The sequence below is a fragment of the Meleagris gallopavo genome, chromosome 12 (genome assembly GCF_905368555.1).
Source record: "Meleagris gallopavo chromosome 12, MGAL_WU_HG_1.1, whole genome shotgun sequence".
Classification (NCBI taxonomy): Eukaryota; Metazoa; Chordata; class Aves; order Galliformes; family Phasianidae; genus Meleagris; species Meleagris gallopavo.
In genome coordinates this window covers 4918264-4938148 of record NC_139415.1, presented here as the reverse complement: position 1 = coordinate 4938148, position 19885 = coordinate 4918264, and the positions used below count along the sequence as shown (strand labels likewise).

Genomic DNA, 19885 nt, shown 5'->3' with positions numbered 1-19885 from the left:
ATCAAAAGAAAGCCCTACCCTGAAGCATCATCATACTTCTGTGGGGGGAAAAACATACAGAGGCTTGTCTTTCCTACCTGCCATAGCTAATCACTGCATTAATACTCAGTGTATTAATGACCAATGTACAAAAACAATTGGTCTAACTACATCTGGATATAATCACTAACTCCCCCAGAAACTTTGCTAAGAACGTCAGAAAGGAAGACAGAAAAATATGACTTCTGATGTCCAGATTAGGGAGGCATACTTCTTAAACGTACAAATTAGAGCACTACATAGGATCAGGAAATGAAAGAAAGTATTTTATTCACTTACTTCGGCTGGAAGGGATTCCTTGCTTCCATCTCTCTAGGAAGAGTTGTGAAGCCAAATGGCATTTTTGGCAGCTAAGACATGTGTACTAAAAACATGATATGAATAGTTGAAGTGATCATGAGATCCCAGTTTAGACTTGTAGTATTTGCTCCAGGAATATTTTCAGTTAGACTGCTATGACTTATAATTCCTGTAAAGGTGGACAGGGCACTCTGCAACCACCTTGGCACATTGCACCTGCAAGCCCTTTCCTGTTGGTTCTTTCACTCTTTGCTGCTCTCCCATGCACTTCAACCACGCCACATTTCAAATGAGTGAAAAAAAAGATGGCTGAAATGGTGACATTTGTCTGACACTATCTTTTCCTGTCATCTATTTTTGTCTGTTTTGCAACTGACTTTATTTAGAGCCTCAGACACAACGCAGCTGAGACTAGATATAAGCAATATGTAAATAACTATCTTTTTAATGAGAGCATTCTCTACAGAATGTAGAATGTTTGTGCTCAGGCATAATGCAAAAGAAGATGTGAATTACACAATCATTAATTTATTAGAGAGGCAAGAATATAACCTCATCATGTTGTGAAAGGAACAGCTTGGAGTTTTGGGCAAGCAAGACTGACACACAACAGCGTTGCTGTAAAACCTTGTCAAGCAGAGTGCTGACATGGATGTGCTGAATAGTTCACGTAACACGTATTGTTTAAATAAGTAAGTGATGTTGGCACACAGTCTTGCTGTTTGACAGCTGATTAGCATATCTGAAGGCATCACCGGTGTCTTACTGTTAACAACTGACTGTGGTTAAGGCTAGGGTAGGAAGTCTGCATTATTTACATTTCTCTAGCACTGTAGCCATTGTTAGTGCAGTATCTGAATGTGTGTTCATCATTCGGATTTGAGTTGTTCTAATTAGTGTTGATTATAAAGCTGTAATCCGTGTTCTCAGATGCGATAACATGAGAACTTCCAGAGCAAATAGTAGCACACATTAACTTACAATGTAAACCTTCTGCTTAGATACTCTCCTTTCAAGAAGTATATGTGTCTAAACATCTCAATGAAAATGTTAAGACACAGAAAATAAACCAAGGATTTAAACAGAAATTATGGTGGCTCGTGCTGCTCTTGTCCAGCAGTAGTAGTAGTTCCACACACACTCAGAAAGCAGAAGAGCCAACAACCTATTTGATTTAATGAGTAGGTTTATTAATAGAGATGCCCACACCTTCAAGTGAGTTTGCACTTATGTCTGGGTATGTCCCAGCTGGAAATCTGAACTTCAGTTCCTAAAATTCCATCACATCACAGATGTTGGAAATAGCAGAGACAAGCACAACTCTGTCAGCAGGTCATGCAACCTCCCTTGATGTTGCGCTGGGTCCTAAGGCTGGAGGGAGTGTTATGTTCCAGAGCTTAATAACATGTTAAAGATTCTCTTTGACTTGGGCATTCATAATGATCTCCTGCATTGGGATTCTGGTATCTAATGACAGTTAAACTCATTCTGTAACTTTTCACTAAGAAAAGTTATTTGAACCTCCTCCTATTCACTGACTTAATGGAACCTAACACTGCTGAATTTGCTATCTCTGTCAGATTTGGTAATCAGAGGTATTTTGTACGTCTGAACAGACACAAAAACATGACTGCATCTGGTTTGTGTCATTTTGAACTAAGTCTTCCCAGTATCACAAATTTTAAACTGCCTGGTTTCAGTTTATAGGAAGATGGAAATTTTCGGGTTTGGATTTTTTTTTGGTCCCTTTTTCAATACTTCATAAAGAAATCACTGTTTGTCTAATATCAAAGCTATTTCTTGTTCTCTTTCTCAAACTCAGAAGGTTAAAGGCTTGTTTTTTAGCTATCCAAAAATGCTTGTTTATAAGCAAGAGAATAACAGAAATGAAAATATTCGTAAATACATGTCAATGCTGTTGAAGGATGACTTTCTTTTTTTAAATAACAGCCAGTCTCAAGAAACATAGACTGTTTGGCTGAGTGTTTTTTTTTTTTTTTTTTTTTCCCCAGGATAGCATTTCCTTTCTTGGAGGAAGAGTGCTTCAGTTGCATATCTATTTAACTGTCTGCTCTTCATCCTCCCCACCCAGCCTGCTGCTGGTCAGTGTTTCCAGATACATCTTAATTTTGAATATGAAAGCGTAGAAATTTAAGAATAGCACACAGTGGCACGTTCAGGTTTCTGTCTGTTTTCATGACAACAAACAGTTCTGTCTGGTGAAGCAGCAGAACAGAGTAAAGATCACACAGCAAGCTGTTTCTGGCTGACCAACTGTGGTTATGCATTTGGAATCCTGAAGTCCCAGGAAACAAAGAATTTCTTTGTGACTTCACAGCCTTGGCATATGCTTGAAGATGAGAATGTAATGCATCCCAAGTCTCACAACCTGTTTTGGCATTTCAGTCATTTGTAGGTTATGTTTTAAATGTGCTCAGACCTACAGTACTTACTATGATTTTTAGTTGTCGTTCAAATGCCGGATGCAGAATCATTGAATTGTTAAGGTTGGAAAATACCTCTAAGTTCATCTAGTCCAACTGTCCGCCTACCACCAATATTACCTACTAAATGATGTCCCTGAGTGCCACATCTAATTGTTTCTTGAACAGCTCCAGGGATGGTGACTCCATCAGTTCCTTGGGCAACCTGTTCAGAGCAAGACAAATATCATATAGATGAGCTGGCAAAACAGAAAGCAGATGACTCCCAGGACTATGTAGGAATGTCACTTAAACCGGAAGGGAGTCCTCAAAATTATACGTGGATCGGAGTAAAGTCAAGAATGCAGAAGTATGGTAAAAGTGGAGCTTGGTAGACATCAGATCTTGCTCCACCATTCCTGTAGTTTCACCGTGTTTCTCATAAACAAATAGAGATGTCTTGATATAAATAACAGTTAACAAGTATAAAATAATAGAGGACTTTTATGTAACACCATAAGTAAAGACTGCCCTCATATCCTTCTGAATCCTTTCCAGCAAAAGTGCAGGGAGGGGTATTTTTTAATGCTGCTTCCAAGCATGGGCAACTCAGTGGTTTCTTTTGGCAGTCTGCTCTGGCAGACAATATAGTCAGCATTAGTAGCTATGTCTGTGCCACTGAAATAATTTCAGAAGTTAGTGCACCTGCAGAAGTCACTTAGTGTTACTCAGTGAACACTGGGTTTCTTAACACAGCTGTATCTACATTTTTTCCTTTGAACTGGGTGGAGTTCAGGAAGAAACAAGAAATGTTCTTGCTTGTGTAATCTTTAGTTAAGATCAGTTGACTGTGATTCTCAAATGCGATCACCTTTTGGAATTCTAACTCAAGCTATGTGATGATGTGCTGTGGCAGAGGACGTATGAAGGTTACAGTTTACTGAAATTCAAAGCTACTTGCAATTGTTAAAAATTAAATACTCATCTTGCCAGCCTCTGAAGAATAAAGGTCTGAATTTCTTTTTGCTCCCTTTATTTTCAAGCACAGCTGTTTGTCTTTTGGAGACTCCTTAACTGTTCCCGACGCTCATACAGCATGATAATATTCTTCCTGCCAAGATATAGCATTACAACTCTCAATATACACACTGACATACTTGACATGTTAAAAGATATCTCAAATACAGCAGTAAACACTTCCACATTAATTTATAGGATCAAATTCTGCAGTCATTCTATTAAGGCAAAATTCTAAGTACAGCATGTCCATGGGTTATTGCTTATGCAAGACATCTCTTCTCTTGGCTGGATGTTCCTTAATGAGATTAGGCAATCAATTCATATAATTTCATTCTCTCGATTGCTTTACTGCTAGAAAAAGGACATTTATATAACAACTTGCCTCACAGAAAACCACATGCCTTTTGTTTGAGAAATGAATCTGATGACAGACTGAATTTTCACCTGTAGTTTTGAAGCAGCAGCTAGGTTTTTGCCTTAATTAAGACAAGTTTGCTCCAGACAGTGCTCTGTGTTTTAATGGACTAATGATTCTCATATCTACATAAGACATTCAGCATTACCTCAACAATACCATTTTCTTTAAGGAGGTATTGCTAAGCCTCAACAAAGCTGGGAAGCATTCTAGAAAACTGATCACCGCTAGAGTGCCAGATAGTACAGGGAAGAGCAACCACCAAGAAGATATGAACCAAATTTAGAGATGGCTGAGGGGAAAAATATTTCCTAGGAAGGAGGAGTACAAAGAGTAGACAGCAATTGGAAGAAAGACACGCACCCTCATTTTTTTTTGGCTGGGCAGTCAAATAATCACCACAACCATCATTAACATCAAATTGGGCAGGTGAGTATGATCCTGAATGTTCCCAGCCAAATCTGATGTGCAATGCGAGGGAGATATGTTGTGAAATATCTTCATCAACTCACTATTAGTGCTGGATAACACAGATATTACACAATCTTGCTCCAGAACCTTGTTTGAAACTCAACTGTTATGCCTACTTCTGGCTACCAAATGTTAGACATAGGAAAGCACATCTGATGCCATGCGATTTTCTTTGAGTTTCACAGTATTCTGACCAGAAGCAGCAAAACACTGCATGTTTTCCTTGTCTGAAAGCAGTCATCATCTGGGGCAGTGTTTCTAGTGAAGAACATGTGTTGTTCTCTTTTGCAATGAAAACAAACACACAGAAGACTAACTTGGGCAACAGAAATGTCCAAAGACCATTGCATTATGAAAAAAGAAAAAAAGCCATATCTGAAAGATGAGAAACTTTGAACCTACAGGCTAGATCCACCTGTCAGACCATGTCATTGCTCTTGATGCCAAAGTTCTAAAGTCCTGCAAGTGCATCTGTTGCACATCCAAAATACAGGGAGAAGACTGGTGAATTTGGTTGCACAACTGTTTTTACTGGCATGTCCCATCATAGGCAGGAGTGTATCCAACAGATGACTGGATACATGACAAACAGCCAAAATATTTGCCTCCCATGTATTTCACATTTCATTTCTTTCAGCAGAATGAGATGTATTCTTAACAGCTTACAGGAGAAGGCTCATGAGGACACTGAATGAATTTGCATAGTTTTTTTTTAAGCAATTAAAATATATCCCGTAAACCACTTGGTGGGGCCCTAAGTTTTTAATCTTTAGTTCTGAAAGCAGTCCTGTTCATCTCAGCTGCTGCCTTCTCCTTCTCAGGCTGCACAGCTACTACAAGCGTGCAACTGCAGGCCTCTGAGACTGCCATGCATGAGCACCCAGTCCTGAGAGAGATGTTTGCTATGTCTGAGATCTGCTGAGAAGAGCATCAGCTTACTGGGTCACTGGTCCTAGGCTCAGCATCGCAGGTCATGGGTTTTAGGATAGCTTGCCACTACTCTCACAGTGGGACATTTACCTAGTTGAAATACCTCCCGCCTAAATAAGACCAAAGGCAGTGAACAAGAGAAAACATTGCACCTCACAGCAAATGCAGAAAACACAAGCATGACTGTGGAGGATACAAGGTGAGAGCCTCACATTTGGTGCCTCAGAATTGTCATCCTGTACTTTTACTGCAATTGTTTTCATGTAGCTATAGAGGGAGACTTCATAACACTGTCTGAACTTTGACAGTGAGTCAGACAAACACAGGGACAGCTTGGAAGCGAATATTCAGTAGGAATACAGTTCCAGAAGTAAAATCCAACAAACTGCCAGAGATGTGAAATGTGACATTCAGTGAAGGGCCAGGATCCCTGAACATCCAGTTATTAAACAAGGCATCAGTAGTTTGATTTAAAAGACTTTTTAAAATGGAATACCACAGTGGTCTCCCACCGTGGTTGAGAACGCCACTGCCTCCACCCCCTTGGCAAGTAGCATCTATCTCACTCCAGCCTTTTTGTTTTAACTTTTGCATATGAAAACCAGGGATAACATTGCCATGCATCTCCTAACCATGCCCCGTTTCCTTCCTGCAGGTGAGCGGCCTTTTGAATGCAGCTGGCAGGAATGCAACAAGAAGTTTGCTCGCTCTGATGAACTGGCCCGCCATTACCGCACTCACACTGGAGAAAAGAAGTTCAGCTGCCCTCTCTGTGAGAAACGCTTCATGCGCAGCGACCATCTGACCAAACATGCCCGTCGCCATGCCAACTTCCATCCGAGCATGCTCAAGAGACGAAGCGGGAGTAATTCCAGAACAGGGTCTGTCAGTGACTACAGCCGCTCAGATGCCTCAAGTCCAACAATGAGCCCCGCCAGCTCTCCATAGACCTACCTGCACTGGATGTCAGCACTTTGCCTCTAATACCTAATGCGGAGTTCTGTTTGTGTTGCACACATTTTAAAGATCCTATCGCTTTCCCTCCTCAATTTTTCCCTGACCCCTACTTTTTTATATATATATATATATAAAATCAGTAAATAGCTGCCTCCCACTGCAATTTTCAGTCACATTTTCTTCACCCAACTACACAGCGGCCATTCTAACCTCATGGATGTAATTACGGATTTAAATGTTCCACTTAGTGACTCCTGCTGTCTCAATATTTCATACATTTTACAACCACAAACAGATCCTCTTGATTATTCTTTATAAGAAAATGAGAAAATCTAAAAAAGAAAAAAAAAATATTAATTCACCTCAGGTGTCAAAAGTAGTTTTGTAAGACCAGATTGCACAACATGAACATACATAACACTTACAAATCAACTGTGTTGGATGGTGTCCCCCTTCTCCTTTCTCAGGGATGGATATTTATGTTACACAATAACTACAATGAAGACACACCCTAACCGCAGCCTTATTCTGTAAATAGATTTGCACTCAGAAGCTTTTTGTTAGGTTCTTTCACACACTGGGAAAAAAAAATAAAAAACAGACAATACAAAAACCAAACCAGTACTGGAATGTAGTACCAGACTCTTCTATTGTTTGTTTTCCTGGCTATACATCTACACTGGGGAGCATCCAAACAGGATCGTCTTTCTTGAAACTGCCCTCTGCTTTTGACAGCAAGCTACCTTCTCGTGTCATGATGAAGAGGCTCCCAAACCAACTTCCTATTCCAAAAATCTCCATGAAATTGAGAAACTACTAATTATTTTTGTTTGTTTTATGCCAGATAAAATTCTGAGCAAGTAATTCTAAACAAGATGCCTTAAGTAAATAATCTAAATCACGAGGAAACGCGTTTACACTGGGCAACACTGTATTACAAAGTGACACGGAATCTCAGAGGCATTCTTTTTTCTCCAAGTTCTTAAGCTCTCTGCACTGTGGAGCAGCAGGGACCAGCAGAACACTCAAACCAAACTACATTGACTTGAATGATTTTCTTTATCCTTTTGTTTTTTTTTTTAATTATTTGTTTTAACTGAACTATGGAAATAGAGTAACTGAACCAATGCCCATCACTGGTTTATCAAGGTACTTACCTTCTGTACAGTTGTATCTTAGTAAGACAAATTGCTTAAGACAGCCTCTGTTTCCTGTTGTATCACAATCATGGTCACTGATAAAAGGAAGAGAAAATTGCAAGGTATTCTTCTGACTACAAAAATAAAATACGCATTTTTTAGATGTTACAAAAAAAAAAAAAGGCATTTTAGCTCTCCTTAAAGTTTCTTAAAAACACAAATATCAGCATAAAGAAAGGTTCTCTTATTTCTGAAGAACTGCTTCAAAGATAAAGGGAATCTTAACTGTTTTTCAATGATTTTGAAGCATTGGGCATAACATATAGCACAAGGAAGTAGACCTTCATCATGTTTTGTATGGTAAGAAGTACAGCAAAAAACCAGAGCACTGCGATGTCCCAGAGACATACGCTTTGTTTTGGCTTGTTCTGATGGTGCATATTATAAATCAGTCTTTTTGATTCTGGAATTTTGGGTGTTTTCTTATTTTTACTGTAGATTATAAAATGCAGGTGAGTGTAGCACGATAAGGCAAAACTCTTTACGCCAAACATGCCATTTGATATCAAGTTAATGCTTACCCATTCCAAATGAGCTTGTATCTTACTTGCTAGCTTGCATTGATCCAGTTCTGCAAGGTTTTTTTTGTACTGTATATTAACTGTGAGAGGCTAATATAGATTCCTAAGTAGTTTTCATGGGTACTTCCATAATATATACGTTATTCCTAATACTATATTTGTATGCATCAATTTACAGACAGTTCAAAGTGCAGATATTTCAGTATTTTCTCATGTTCATTTGCCTCCGATTTCACCTCCAGAAAATCTTAATTTCCCCTTCTGAATTGGAAGTCATGCTAGGCACAGTTCTACTACTGCATACAGACAATGAAGGAACAGGGTTCTTTTGTGAAACAAGCATTGCTGGATTTCTGGGATGAGCTGCCTAACCACTGTATAGTAGGGGAAAGCCAGATTGTTTTACCTCGACAGATTTCTTTTTTTAAATCTCAGCTACTGAGATTAAAAAAAGAGTAAAAACTTTATACTATTCAGGTAAGAGGAATTTACATTCCAATCATTTCTGTGACTGATAAAAGTGTTCTTGTGCTCTAGTCAGGAAAGGCACAATTAAGATATCCAGCTAAAGGAATTTTACAGGTCAGTTGTGCCATGTGCACATACTTGCAGTCATAAACACGCTTGTCATTATCATCAGACCATAAGAGGGATATGGAGGGAAAAAATAACCTAAGTATCAGCAACAGTCATAGATTTTGTGTTCTAACTTCAGTTTGTTCTAAAATCCCCTTCTCCAACAAGACCATCATTTAATCTTTAGCAGAGGAGGAACCACTCCAGTCCCTTTACTAGAGTGTAACATTCACCATGAATCAATAGATACACTGCAGATTTTTATAGCCTCGAGAAGGAATATTCCCACCATTAGTACAAGGATTACAGGAAATAGAAATTATGGGACAACCTATTCTGAGACAAAAACTAGTTAATCTTTAACTCAAATAGTAATCTAAAACATTTTATGTATTTTCCTTATAGAGATTACTAACAACAATAACTTGAGGCTATAAGGAAAAAAAAAAAAAAGACTGGGACAAAGCTGAATTTCCAGTTGAGCCAGTTCATCTAATATGAAGGCTGTGAGACTGCATGTAGCCAACATAGCTACACTTTCAGTAAATTCTCTGCAACTTGCCATTAATTTTTTTTTTTTTTTTATTTAAACAGCTGTAAACACCTCAGATTCTGTTAGGCTGATAGCTGAATTGCCAAGTTTTAAAATCCTAGTTAGAGCTTCAGATCTCTCCATTAAACACTTACTAAATGATAGTTGTAGGATACAAAAATGAATTCCAAACCACTGGTAGTTTTCAGTGCTGAATGTAGGACAAAAATTCGCTTGATATTATCATACATGAAGTGAGAGTTTGGGGTTTTGTGAAGCAGAAAAAACAGCAAGCTCTTACGACTCTGCACACAATTGTTTCTTCTCAGATTTGCAGATATAAGAAGTCTGAACAGTTTGCATTTTTAAATCTGGTCACTTGTCCAAACTAACCTCAGATTTTTACCTTTTTGTTGTTCCACCCAGCTGTGTGACCCAATCCGGTCTTCTTGCCTAGCAGCTGGCACCGCACGCTCAGGAAATAACTGCTCTGGGAAGGTGTGAATTTCTTCCTACTTCTCATTTCCCTGTGCAATCTGTTGAGGTGCATCCTCACAAACTACAAAATTGCCTTAATTTTTTTTTTTTTTAATTTCAGAACCCAGGAATGGGTTTATTCATATTAAAAAGCTCCAAGAGTTTCTTTCCTTTTCTTCAGCCATGATTCTAGCTTCCTTTCAGGATCTGAGCTGATCTGCTTTGCTATAGAAAAAGAGTGCACATTAAAATCACCACCTTACTATCACCATCCAATTGCAAATGAAGACACTCAACAACCTCCATCCAAACTATCAGCTCAGGTCTTAGCATTGGGTCAAGATGTTAACTGTAGTACATGAAAACAGAAATGAAAGGAGTATTAATGTCCTCCAGATGTCTAAGCAATTTTTTTTGCTGATACAAGACTTGCCCTTAGAAACTCATTCCATTAACCCCATCCTGTGCCCAGGATTCCTTTTTCATCCTCCTTATAAAGCAGTCCTGGTAAACCACAGGCAGCTAGATTTTATTGTGAGAATTCTTTATATCTGCAAACTACTTGTTCTTTGCTCTTGTAATACATGCATAGCATTTGCTTACGTTACATAACTGCAGAAGTACATATTTATAAGCAAACATCGGAAGCCTGTCTTTGGTAACACCTAATTCTCGTTTGTACCCAACCTTGAGTGTTGCATTAATACTTGCAATAATTTTTAGTTCTGTGAGCATGTGTACACCCTTAAAACCTCATTGCCTTCTATCCAGAAGTTCAGTGCTTTTCTTTTTTCATGCAGTCAGACAGGAAAAGGCTGTCTGAGGAGCTTACCTGTTTCAAGGCATTCACATTCAAACTGGTTTTCTTTCCCAAGAGTTCTAGGATTTGCACTGTGTGAAATGCATTCTTGTTTTGGGGAATACAATTTATAAAGAATAAGAAAAATGAATTCTGCATACTAAAGCTTGCCTTTCCATTGCCATTTGATTTACTAATTTCACCAGGTGATGCCTACAAACTGACTTTCAGGTGCTGTTTTACTCCCTCACACCATCTGTTCATGCATTGGGTGCTAACATACAGTCTGTATCAGTGAACAGTATGAGGAACATCTGTATTTTCAACATTTTGGAAGATAATTTTCTCTTAGCTACGAAAGTGGTGATGTGCTGGAGCAGGCTGCCCAGAGAGGTTGTGGATGCCTCTGGAGGTGTTTGGGGCTGGGTTGGATGGGGCCCTGGGCAGCCTGGTCAAGCATTACATATGGAGGTTGGTGGCCCTGCATGCGGCAGAGGGGTTGGAACTTCATGATCCTTGCGGTCCCTTCCAACCCAAGCTGTTCTATGGTTCTACAAAGCTCTAGCCTTAGGCAGTAGAAAATAGACAAACTCTACTTGTTTAGCTCATAAACCAGAATAGAGAATGCAAAAATTCACCTACTGGTATATGATTTTTTTAATATGAATTTTTTAAGTGTATGCACATATATGTATATATGTGTATTGTATAGTATGTGTGTGTGTGTATACAGAAATACACAGCAGTATGTATGCACTACACACAGAATAATGAAGGGATGTCTACAGAGCAAAAATAGGTATCCATTTCATTCTAACTAGCGATGGGTCTGAACCAAAATCCTAGATCCAAACACCACTGCCTTTGGAAAGTTTGAATCTGGATTGGGTTGGCTTTTTTTGAGATTTGTGGTTTAGTTTCATCTCTGGTTACAGCTGTAGTTCCTTACGTGTATATGCATTGTGGGGGATGTGTGTGCACGTGCACATGTGCTTATTCACGTGTGCCTGCCTCTGTGGGTGACAATGTGCGTGCCAGTAAGTGTGCACATGTTTACATATGTATTTTCAGCTTTCGGGAACTGTAACGTTACTGGTGTCATCTTCATCTTCTCCTGGACAGTTCTGTCTACAGCACATGAATACTTTCATGGGTCACTTTCAACTCTATAAATCACTACATTGAAGTATTACAGTTGTACAGTTATATATTTCATCTATACTTGCTCTGCTGTAACTTTTTACGTATTTTGTACTTCATAGATTATATATTGTGATAATGTCTATACAACAACAGTAAAAAAAGGAAAAAGGAAGAAAATTAACAACTGTAAAGCATCGTCTTAACATGTATGCATGGTTAGTGACGTTTACATTTTGCAAAATAAAATTTGTTATATGAAATGTTGGTTTTCTTATAATTTTGTTCTCTTTACCAGTTTAATACCCCAACTAGGTACTATTCCTGCTGTTAGTTTGAGTTCAATATCTGTTTAAATTTTAGCCAGTGCTACTGTTTAAAATGGGATTCTTTTAAAACCACTGAGAAAACATTTATGTGATATTTGCTTTGCAATTTTTTTTGTTTTAACTGGTATTTTAGAGTTACACAGTGAAACTCCTTTCTCAAGACTGGTGCATACTGTGTTTTACTTTATAAGATAGTTATGGGATAAATGCGCACCAATTGAAGAATCAACCATCCTTTCTTTCAAAGCTCAGCTCTTTGCACATTGCCAGAAGTGGCAATGTCCTGTCAAAACAGCACTAACCTGATCTCACAGTGCTCCAAGACATTTTCTTTTTCTCATTTCAAAGATGATGAAATCAAAGCACAAGTGACTCAGTTAATTCCTCAAATACATGAGGCTTTAGCAGATACGTCCTGTCCCCTTGGGAATTAACACCACAGTCTCAGAAAAATTTTCTTCCCTATGGTGATTAACTCTCTGTGCAATGCTATATCTGAACTCAAAAACAATTTGAAAGAGCAGACTACTGTTGAAAGGTGAAGGCTAAAATATCCACACTAAGCTAGGAACAACTCTGGAAATCACTTTAAAAATCAATACATTTTCTTGAGAATGAGTGATTAAAATGGTTCAGAGCAAATAACCTAGAGAGGCATTATCTTTAATAAGATGTTTCCCCATGTGTTTATTACCGTGTTGAACTGTCAGTGCCATTCATCATCTCTGATTATGCACCAGTCAGCTTGTATATCTCTGTGTGTCTATAAGCAACTGCCATTGTATAATTTATCCAAAGAAAGGACCTAACTAAATCACATAAAGGCTTAAATATCTTAATGCAGTCCTTATGCAGTAATTTTTATCTAAGAGCAACATACTCTTTGGGCACGCAGTGGACAGCTTTGATTCTATTAGTGAACCCTCACTGAAACAGATAACAAAATGCTTGTATCCAGCAGAAAAACGTGGGTATGTTTCACTCTTCTCTTCAAACATCAGCATGATGTGGTTTCTATCTGTTTATTCTGCATGTCTGTGTTATAATTGGGTAATTCAAGGTTGTGAGGATCCTCAGGCAAAAGCCTTGGTAAAGCATCTAGTATCAAAGTGAGTTGAAGTTCCCTTGCATACCTTGCCTATCAGTCTGATGGCTGAACTTCTTCAGCTTCAGACCTGCCTAGTTCAATTTTTGTCCTTGAACAAGTCGGCTAGGCAGCTGCTTCAGAAGCTTAGTTGCTTTCTGCTAAATCATTCCTATGGGTGGAGAGTGATATTTTTGAACTTTCTGGAATGAGGAAAAGAGAAACAAATTCTTCTGAAAGGATATGTCTTCTCAGCTTAAGTGTAGATTGCTGCCTCAGTACTGTAATGTTATGTGCCTCCCCACCCAGACATTCACACTCTGCAACGTACATGTTAACACACTGTCATCCACAAAAGAAACTGCTCCTCTTGGATTGCTAAATATACGGGTTTCTGTCTTGCCTGTGACTCAGCACTTGTCATCAGATGTTCACAGACTTGGCAGCAGTCCATCAGTTCAGAAGAAAAGAGATAACGCTGCTAGCATTAAGATGAGAATTTTGTGTTTACATTTATCTGTGTACCTTTGGAGTGATTCACCTTATGGTTTACTGCTCCAGCTGCTCAAGGAGACACATCCGTGACATGCCTTGATGGTTTTCTGCAAGAGATTAAAATGGCATAAATACAAATAACACAGTCAACAGAAAGAGAAAAGACAGAAGACACGTTGGAATAAAAAAGAGGCAAGGAAAACGAGACAAGCTGATTGTTTCTAGCAGCTGACCAGAAAGGCTGGAGCACCAGAATAAATACATGTGAGGCTTCCTCAAGAATTCCAGAACAACAAAGCTAGTCAGCATCTCCAGTGGGGGGGATCACATCATCTCTTCTAAGAGCAGTATAGGAGGGAGGTATGTCGAACAGTAATTCATGCACATATGTCAAGTTAGCTACAGTGCACTGCTGGCACAGCTAAGTCCTTAAAGAGAGAAGGATAATAGTTTTTTTAACCCATACACCAAACAAAGGAAGAGTCTCAATGCCCAGATATCTGAGCATGACTTAACAAGGGCTTTGGGAGTCAAATTTGTGCTGTGGGCAATTGAGAGAACAAGATTACATTGAACAAATCTGGAGAAGAAAAGAAGGTGGAAAAGAGATTGAGAAAACCTGAGTGGGGTTTTAGGCAAGAACAGACCCCAAAAGTCTAGGAACAGTGCTAACAAAACCTCAACAGTTACTGCCTGTAATGACAGAAGCACAGAATTGCAGAGGTTGAAAGGACCTCAAGAGATCATTGAATCCAACCCCCTGCTAAAGTAGGTTCCCTACAATAGGTCACACAGGTAGGCATCAAGGCAGGTCTTGAATATCTCCACAGAAGGAGACTCCACAGCCTCTCTGGACAACCTATTCCAGTGCTCCATCACACTTATCAAGAGAAGTTCTTCTGCATGTTTGTATGGAACTTCTTACATTCTAGTTTTAGGCCATTACTGCTTGTCCTATGCTGTGCACCGAGAAGAGCCTGGCCTTTCCATTTGCCTCCCACCTCTCTTCAGATATTTACAAACATTAATCAGAACTTTCCTTTCTTTTTCTCAGGCTGAACAGATCCAGGTTACTCAGCTTTTCCTCATGTGGGAGATGTTCCAGATCCTTTATCACTTCTGTGGCCCTCTGCTGGACTCCTTCTAGGAGATTTCTGTCTTTTTGGAACTGGAGAGCCCAGAACTGAACACAGTATTCTAAACGTGGCCTCATCAGGGCAGAGTAGAGGGGGAGGATCACCTCCCCTGACCTGCTGGCCATGCTCTTTTTATGCACCCCAGGATCCCATTGGCCTTTTTGGCCATCAGGGCACACTCTGGCTACAGCTAACCTATTGTCCACCAGAACACCCAGGTCCTTTTCCACAGAACTCCTCTTCAGCAGGTCATTCCCTAAACTGGATTGATGCATGCAGTTATCTTTCTCAGGTGCAAGACTCTACACTCGGTCTTCTTAAACCTCATCTGGCTCCTCCCTGCTCAGCTCTCCAGTCTGTCCCAGGTCTTGTTGAATGGTAGCACAAACTTCTGGTGTGTCAGCCACTCCTCCCAGCTTTGTATCATCAGCAAACTTGCTGAGGGTGGACTCTATCCCTTCATCCAGGTTGTTGATGAAGACGCTGAAGACAACTCAGCACTGACCCATTGGCAATATTGCTAGTTACAGTCCTCCAACCAGATCCTGCACTACTGATGACATCTATTTGAGCTCTGCCAGTCAACCAGCTCTCAATCCACCTCACCGTCTACTCATCTATCTGACACTCTCTAAGTTTCATAACAAGGATGTAGTGGGAGACAGTGTCAAATGACTCTCTGAAATCACGGTAGACAACATTCACTACTCTTCCCCCATCTCCCCAGCTATGGTGACATCACAGAAGGCTACCAGGTTGGTGAAGCATGATTTTGCCTTTGTGAATTCATGTTGACTACTGATAACCTTCTTCTCTCCCAATTACTTAGAGAGGGTATCCAGAAAAAAGTGTTCCACCACGTTTCCAGGTGTGTAGTTTCCCAGATCCTTTTTCTTGTCCATTTTGAAGACTGGAGTGACACTAGTTTTCCTCCAGTCTTCTAAAACCTCTCCCGCTCACCAACACCTTTCAAAGATTAGATAGAGAGTGGTTCAGCAATGACCTCTGCCAGCTCCCTCAGCACACATGGGTGCATCCTATCTGGGCCCATGGATTGACGTGTGTTGATTTTGGCTCTCTGACCAGATCCTCCTCCACCACTGGAAGTCTTCCATTCCCCAGACTCTCTCTCTTACTTCCAGGGTCTGGGGCTGAGGACTAGTCTTAGCATTAAAGACTGAAGCAAAGAAGGCATTCACAATCCCTGTCTTCTCAGCATCTCCTGTTAGTGGGATCCAAGGCATCTACCTCATTTCGTAGGGGGCCCACATTTTCCCTAGTCTTCCTTTTACTGTTGACATTCTTAAAAAAAATATATATCTCTCATTACCCTTGCCCTCCTTCGCAAGGTTTAATTCCAAGAAGGCCTTAGCCTTCCTCGTTGCATTCCTCTAATAACTGTACCTCACCAAGAAAAAGCAGCTCTGTTGTGTAATTGCTGCCTCATCATAATTGCAAATGAAGGATCAACCTGCCCAACCTGACTGGCACCTGCAGGAGTTACATTTAATCTACGGCTCCTGCTGCCAAGAACAAATGTTCAATAGGCCAAGAGAGGCTGGCATAAGGGGCAGGGCTGAAGGGCTCCTGTTGGCAGGTCTCTGCCTAGCTGACACGTGTTCCCTGCGTCAGTGGATAGCATGCCTGCTGGAGTGCACCGCAACAGGTCTGAGCCTGCTGGGCTGGTGCCCGCAGGGTGCTTTGCAGAGGGCTGCACCGTGGGGCCCAGGCGTAGCCACACTTGCAGCGCTTCGTGTACCTCAGCCCACGGTGCATGCTACTGCTTCCCTCACAGGGGCCAAGTCCAGGCAATACTCTTTCTGCGTGGGTTGTTTATGCAAACAGAAGTGCTGTCTGTAGACCAGGAAATTCAAATCACACCGTCCCCAAGTTTATACATCACACCTTTGCCACCTTATCACTCACATCACAAATAATTAACTTAGCAAGTCAGTAATAATGTGTATAGAAGTATTAACATCAGAAGGCTGCCTTCCATCAGGACGAAAGGCTGGGATCCTGCCATCATTACATGTGCTTTGGCAAGAAGCCCACATAAGTCAGTTGGAAGTGAAAACTGAAGTGGACCCCTGTCTTCCACGTTCTTCAGACTACAGGAAGACCACTGAAGAGTTGTGCAGGTATCCTGAAGTGCTGCTATTAAAGCATTTGACTCTTGGGACTCAACATCACCAACTTATACTGTGCACTGCAAATATGGAAGATTTATCTTCCCTGCCTAACATCTGCCTAACATGTCAAGATGTCCAACCTAAAACTGGAGGTGATTTAGCTGTGCTGATATGACACGACTTAGACTGTAAAGTAGCCCTCACTCGTTAGGCAGAGCAGGGTGGACATGAGGACACCGCTGAGAAAAAAGAGCCCGTTCAAGACCACAAGAGATGGTGCTTGGATAGTCTCAGGTGTGTGACAGCATAGTAAGAGCAATGACATGAAATAATATGGGAAAGAGAAGAAGCAGCAATAAATGGGAAAGGTGAAGTTCAGAGGACTAAGATCAGTGTATGGAGTAGGGCAATTTCTAGAGAGGAAAAGAAAGGGCTAAGGTACAAAATCCAAAAGGAGCTCTGGAGGAAGGAGTACAATGGCTCCTGTGGTGGCATTTCCAACTGACTGAATGGTGAGATACGCCAATGCGTAATAAACAGTACTGTGCGTCCTTAAGAGACCAATGTTTGCATTTTCCCATGCTTTCCTATTGTGGAGATAACTTACTGAGTCGTTTCTCTGATCCTGGAGACAAACGGAACAGACACAAAACAAAACAAAACACAATAGCAACGGGAAGAGAGAAATTCCTCCCTCCCCCTTTCACCACACACGTGTTTTACGTCAGAACACTCAAAGCCTCCAAGTGGAATAGAAACAAGGAACAGACTGACAGGGCTTTGTGGTGCACACTTTTTGAATCAAGGTCACCTCCACCATTGCACGAACAGTTAAAACATAAATGCTGCAGTTCTCCAGTCTGTTCCTTTAAAATATTTTGTCCTGCTGCTTTGGTTAAAAGTCTTACCTTCCAGATTTTCCACAGACAGGGAATAGCAAGAGGAATTTGCTAGCTTTTTTAAACTTCAAAGCTCTTCACTTCAAAGACCCTGCAATTTTTCTCTCAAGCTTCGTGCCCCACCCTCTGGAAAAAAAAAAAGTCAGTTTGGGAGTCTCTCAAAATACCACATTTGGAAGCTTGCAGACCACAGCCTTGTTTTCATATCACACATCCAGAAGTCAGCGTGACAGCATCACAATCTCTGCAAAGGGGAACGATGAACTGGGCACCCCGCTAGGTTGGTACCCAGGCCAGGCTACATCAAGACTTCCTATGCCAAACTGCAGAATTCACTGCTGATCAAACCCAAGCAAAGGACAGTTTCTCTCTCTTTAACCTCCGTTACTGTGCCAAGAACTATCTCAAGTCCTTTGCATTATAAGACAATAACATCCCATGAAGTCACGAGGTATTAGAAAGGTTGGTTCCAAATGCAGCCTTTTTGTAAACTCTAGAAGTAGCCAAAAAATTCCAAGCTTTCCTACGCAGCAGCCGCCATTCACACTGCAGCGCACGGCAGGCTGGGAGGAGCAGGACAGTTTGTCACAAAGCAGCTCAGTGCTGGCACAGCCGGGCAGCAGGGCAGGCTGCAGGTTCTCAGCACCAACCCACGTCTGCCTTCCTCCTGCAGGAGAGGAGCCCGCGAGGCCGAGGCTCGAAGGCAGACACAGCACAGCCCAACTTTACAACTTCCCCTGAGGAGCGAGTGGTGGTTTCACCTTCATGTGCCCTCAACTGGATAACTCGAGTGAGAAAACAGAGGCGAACCCAGGGAACAGGAACCCTGCAGAGGGTGGGACAGTGTAAACAACAAGACCAGGTGAATAAATCAGGACTGGCTGTTGGCTTCCCTGCGAGGAACCTTCCATTAAGGCTCCGCTGTATATTTTTGGACTCCACCTCTCTATTTTTAGGAGGGATAATTAATGCAGAAGGAAATAAGGGAGGAAAAAAAAAATAAAGCCTGGAGTCTGAGAATGGAAAAATTTGTATTCTCCACAAAATTGTCCACTATGATTAAGGAGGAGTAAAAAAAAAAGGGTTCTATTTCATGAGTAAAAATACGCTACAAATCACTGTAAAAATTATATGTTACATAGCATTTGCTAAGAGAGGGGAAGCATTTCCAGAAGACAGCATTTCCCCACTTAACTGTTATTAAAGAGGAATGAATGCTCAGCTTTAAAATGTAGCTGCACTCTGGCTGTGTGTCAGGGCAGCTCTCAGCTGTGCAGAGGCTGTGGGTGCCTCTGTGCACTGCACTCTGGCTTTGGGAAGGGCTGGCTGACCTCTGACAAATGGCACGGGCTCTGTCCGGCTCCCTGCCTGCAGTCAGCATGAGAAAAGTCACAGGCAAGTTGCTGAACACCCTCACCACGTGCTGGAAAACCCCAGGAGCCACGTGCAACACTCATCCCAGTGCAGTTGTGAAACATAGAAATACAGTCTAACATGGAAAAGCAGGTCCTTAAAATAATCTGCCTGAAGTATGGGGCCCTTAAAGCCAGAAAATGTTGTTGGTTGGTTGCTGGTTTTTGTTTTTTTTTTTCTTAAAGAACAAAGAGAGAATATTCTCAGAGCAAACAAAACCAGAAGAGCTTCGCCCTGCTCTTCTGTTCGTGCCTGCATTCCCTACCTCACTCCAAACAGCACCTGCCTCCAAGCAGCGTCTCAGCTGCTGCTCAGCCTTGCACTGTGCCTTGCAGCCAGGAGTGCTCTCTCCACCCTCCTCCCTGGAGCAGCATCATTTCCACCCAGCCACAGATCACCTTCACTTGACACACCATCTTTTCTACTGCACGGGTCACTTTGTTTTAGACTGAATCAAGCTTGTACACAAGCTGGCACCACAGGGAAAACTGATGTGAAACGTTTAACAGCACCAGGACATGTCAGGAGGCAGCAGCCAAGTAATGTCTGAAACAGTACCTCCCTTTTAGATGCCCCTAAAAGTGTCTTTGCTTTGAAA

At 41.1% G+C, this 19885-nt stretch overlaps 1 protein-coding gene and 1 long non-coding RNA gene across 2 annotated transcripts in view; one reads left to right on the top strand and one right to left on the bottom strand.

Annotated features, from left to right (window-relative positions):
• The window catches only part of KLF13 (KLF transcription factor 13), a 29953-nt gene extending 17891 nt beyond the window's left edge, over positions 1 to 12062 (top strand). Inside the window, exon 2 of the mRNA XM_085233708.1 lies at positions 6254 to 12062. Coding sequence (XP_085089834.1) covers positions 6254 to 6546 — 293 coding nt within the window. The 3' untranslated portion in view covers positions 6547 to 12062. The remainder of the gene's footprint in view (positions 1 to 6253) is intronic.
• On the bottom strand, positions 1508 to 18712 carry LOC146543537 (uncharacterized). The gene is made up of 3 exons (XR_014885804.1): positions 17884 to 18712; positions 6766 to 13814; positions 1508 to 3873 (listed from the first exon to the last, which is right to left on the bottom strand). It is a non-coding gene; the product is annotated as an uncharacterized LOC146543537 (long non-coding RNA).
• Between the last annotated feature and the right edge of the window lie 1173 nt (positions 18713 to 19885).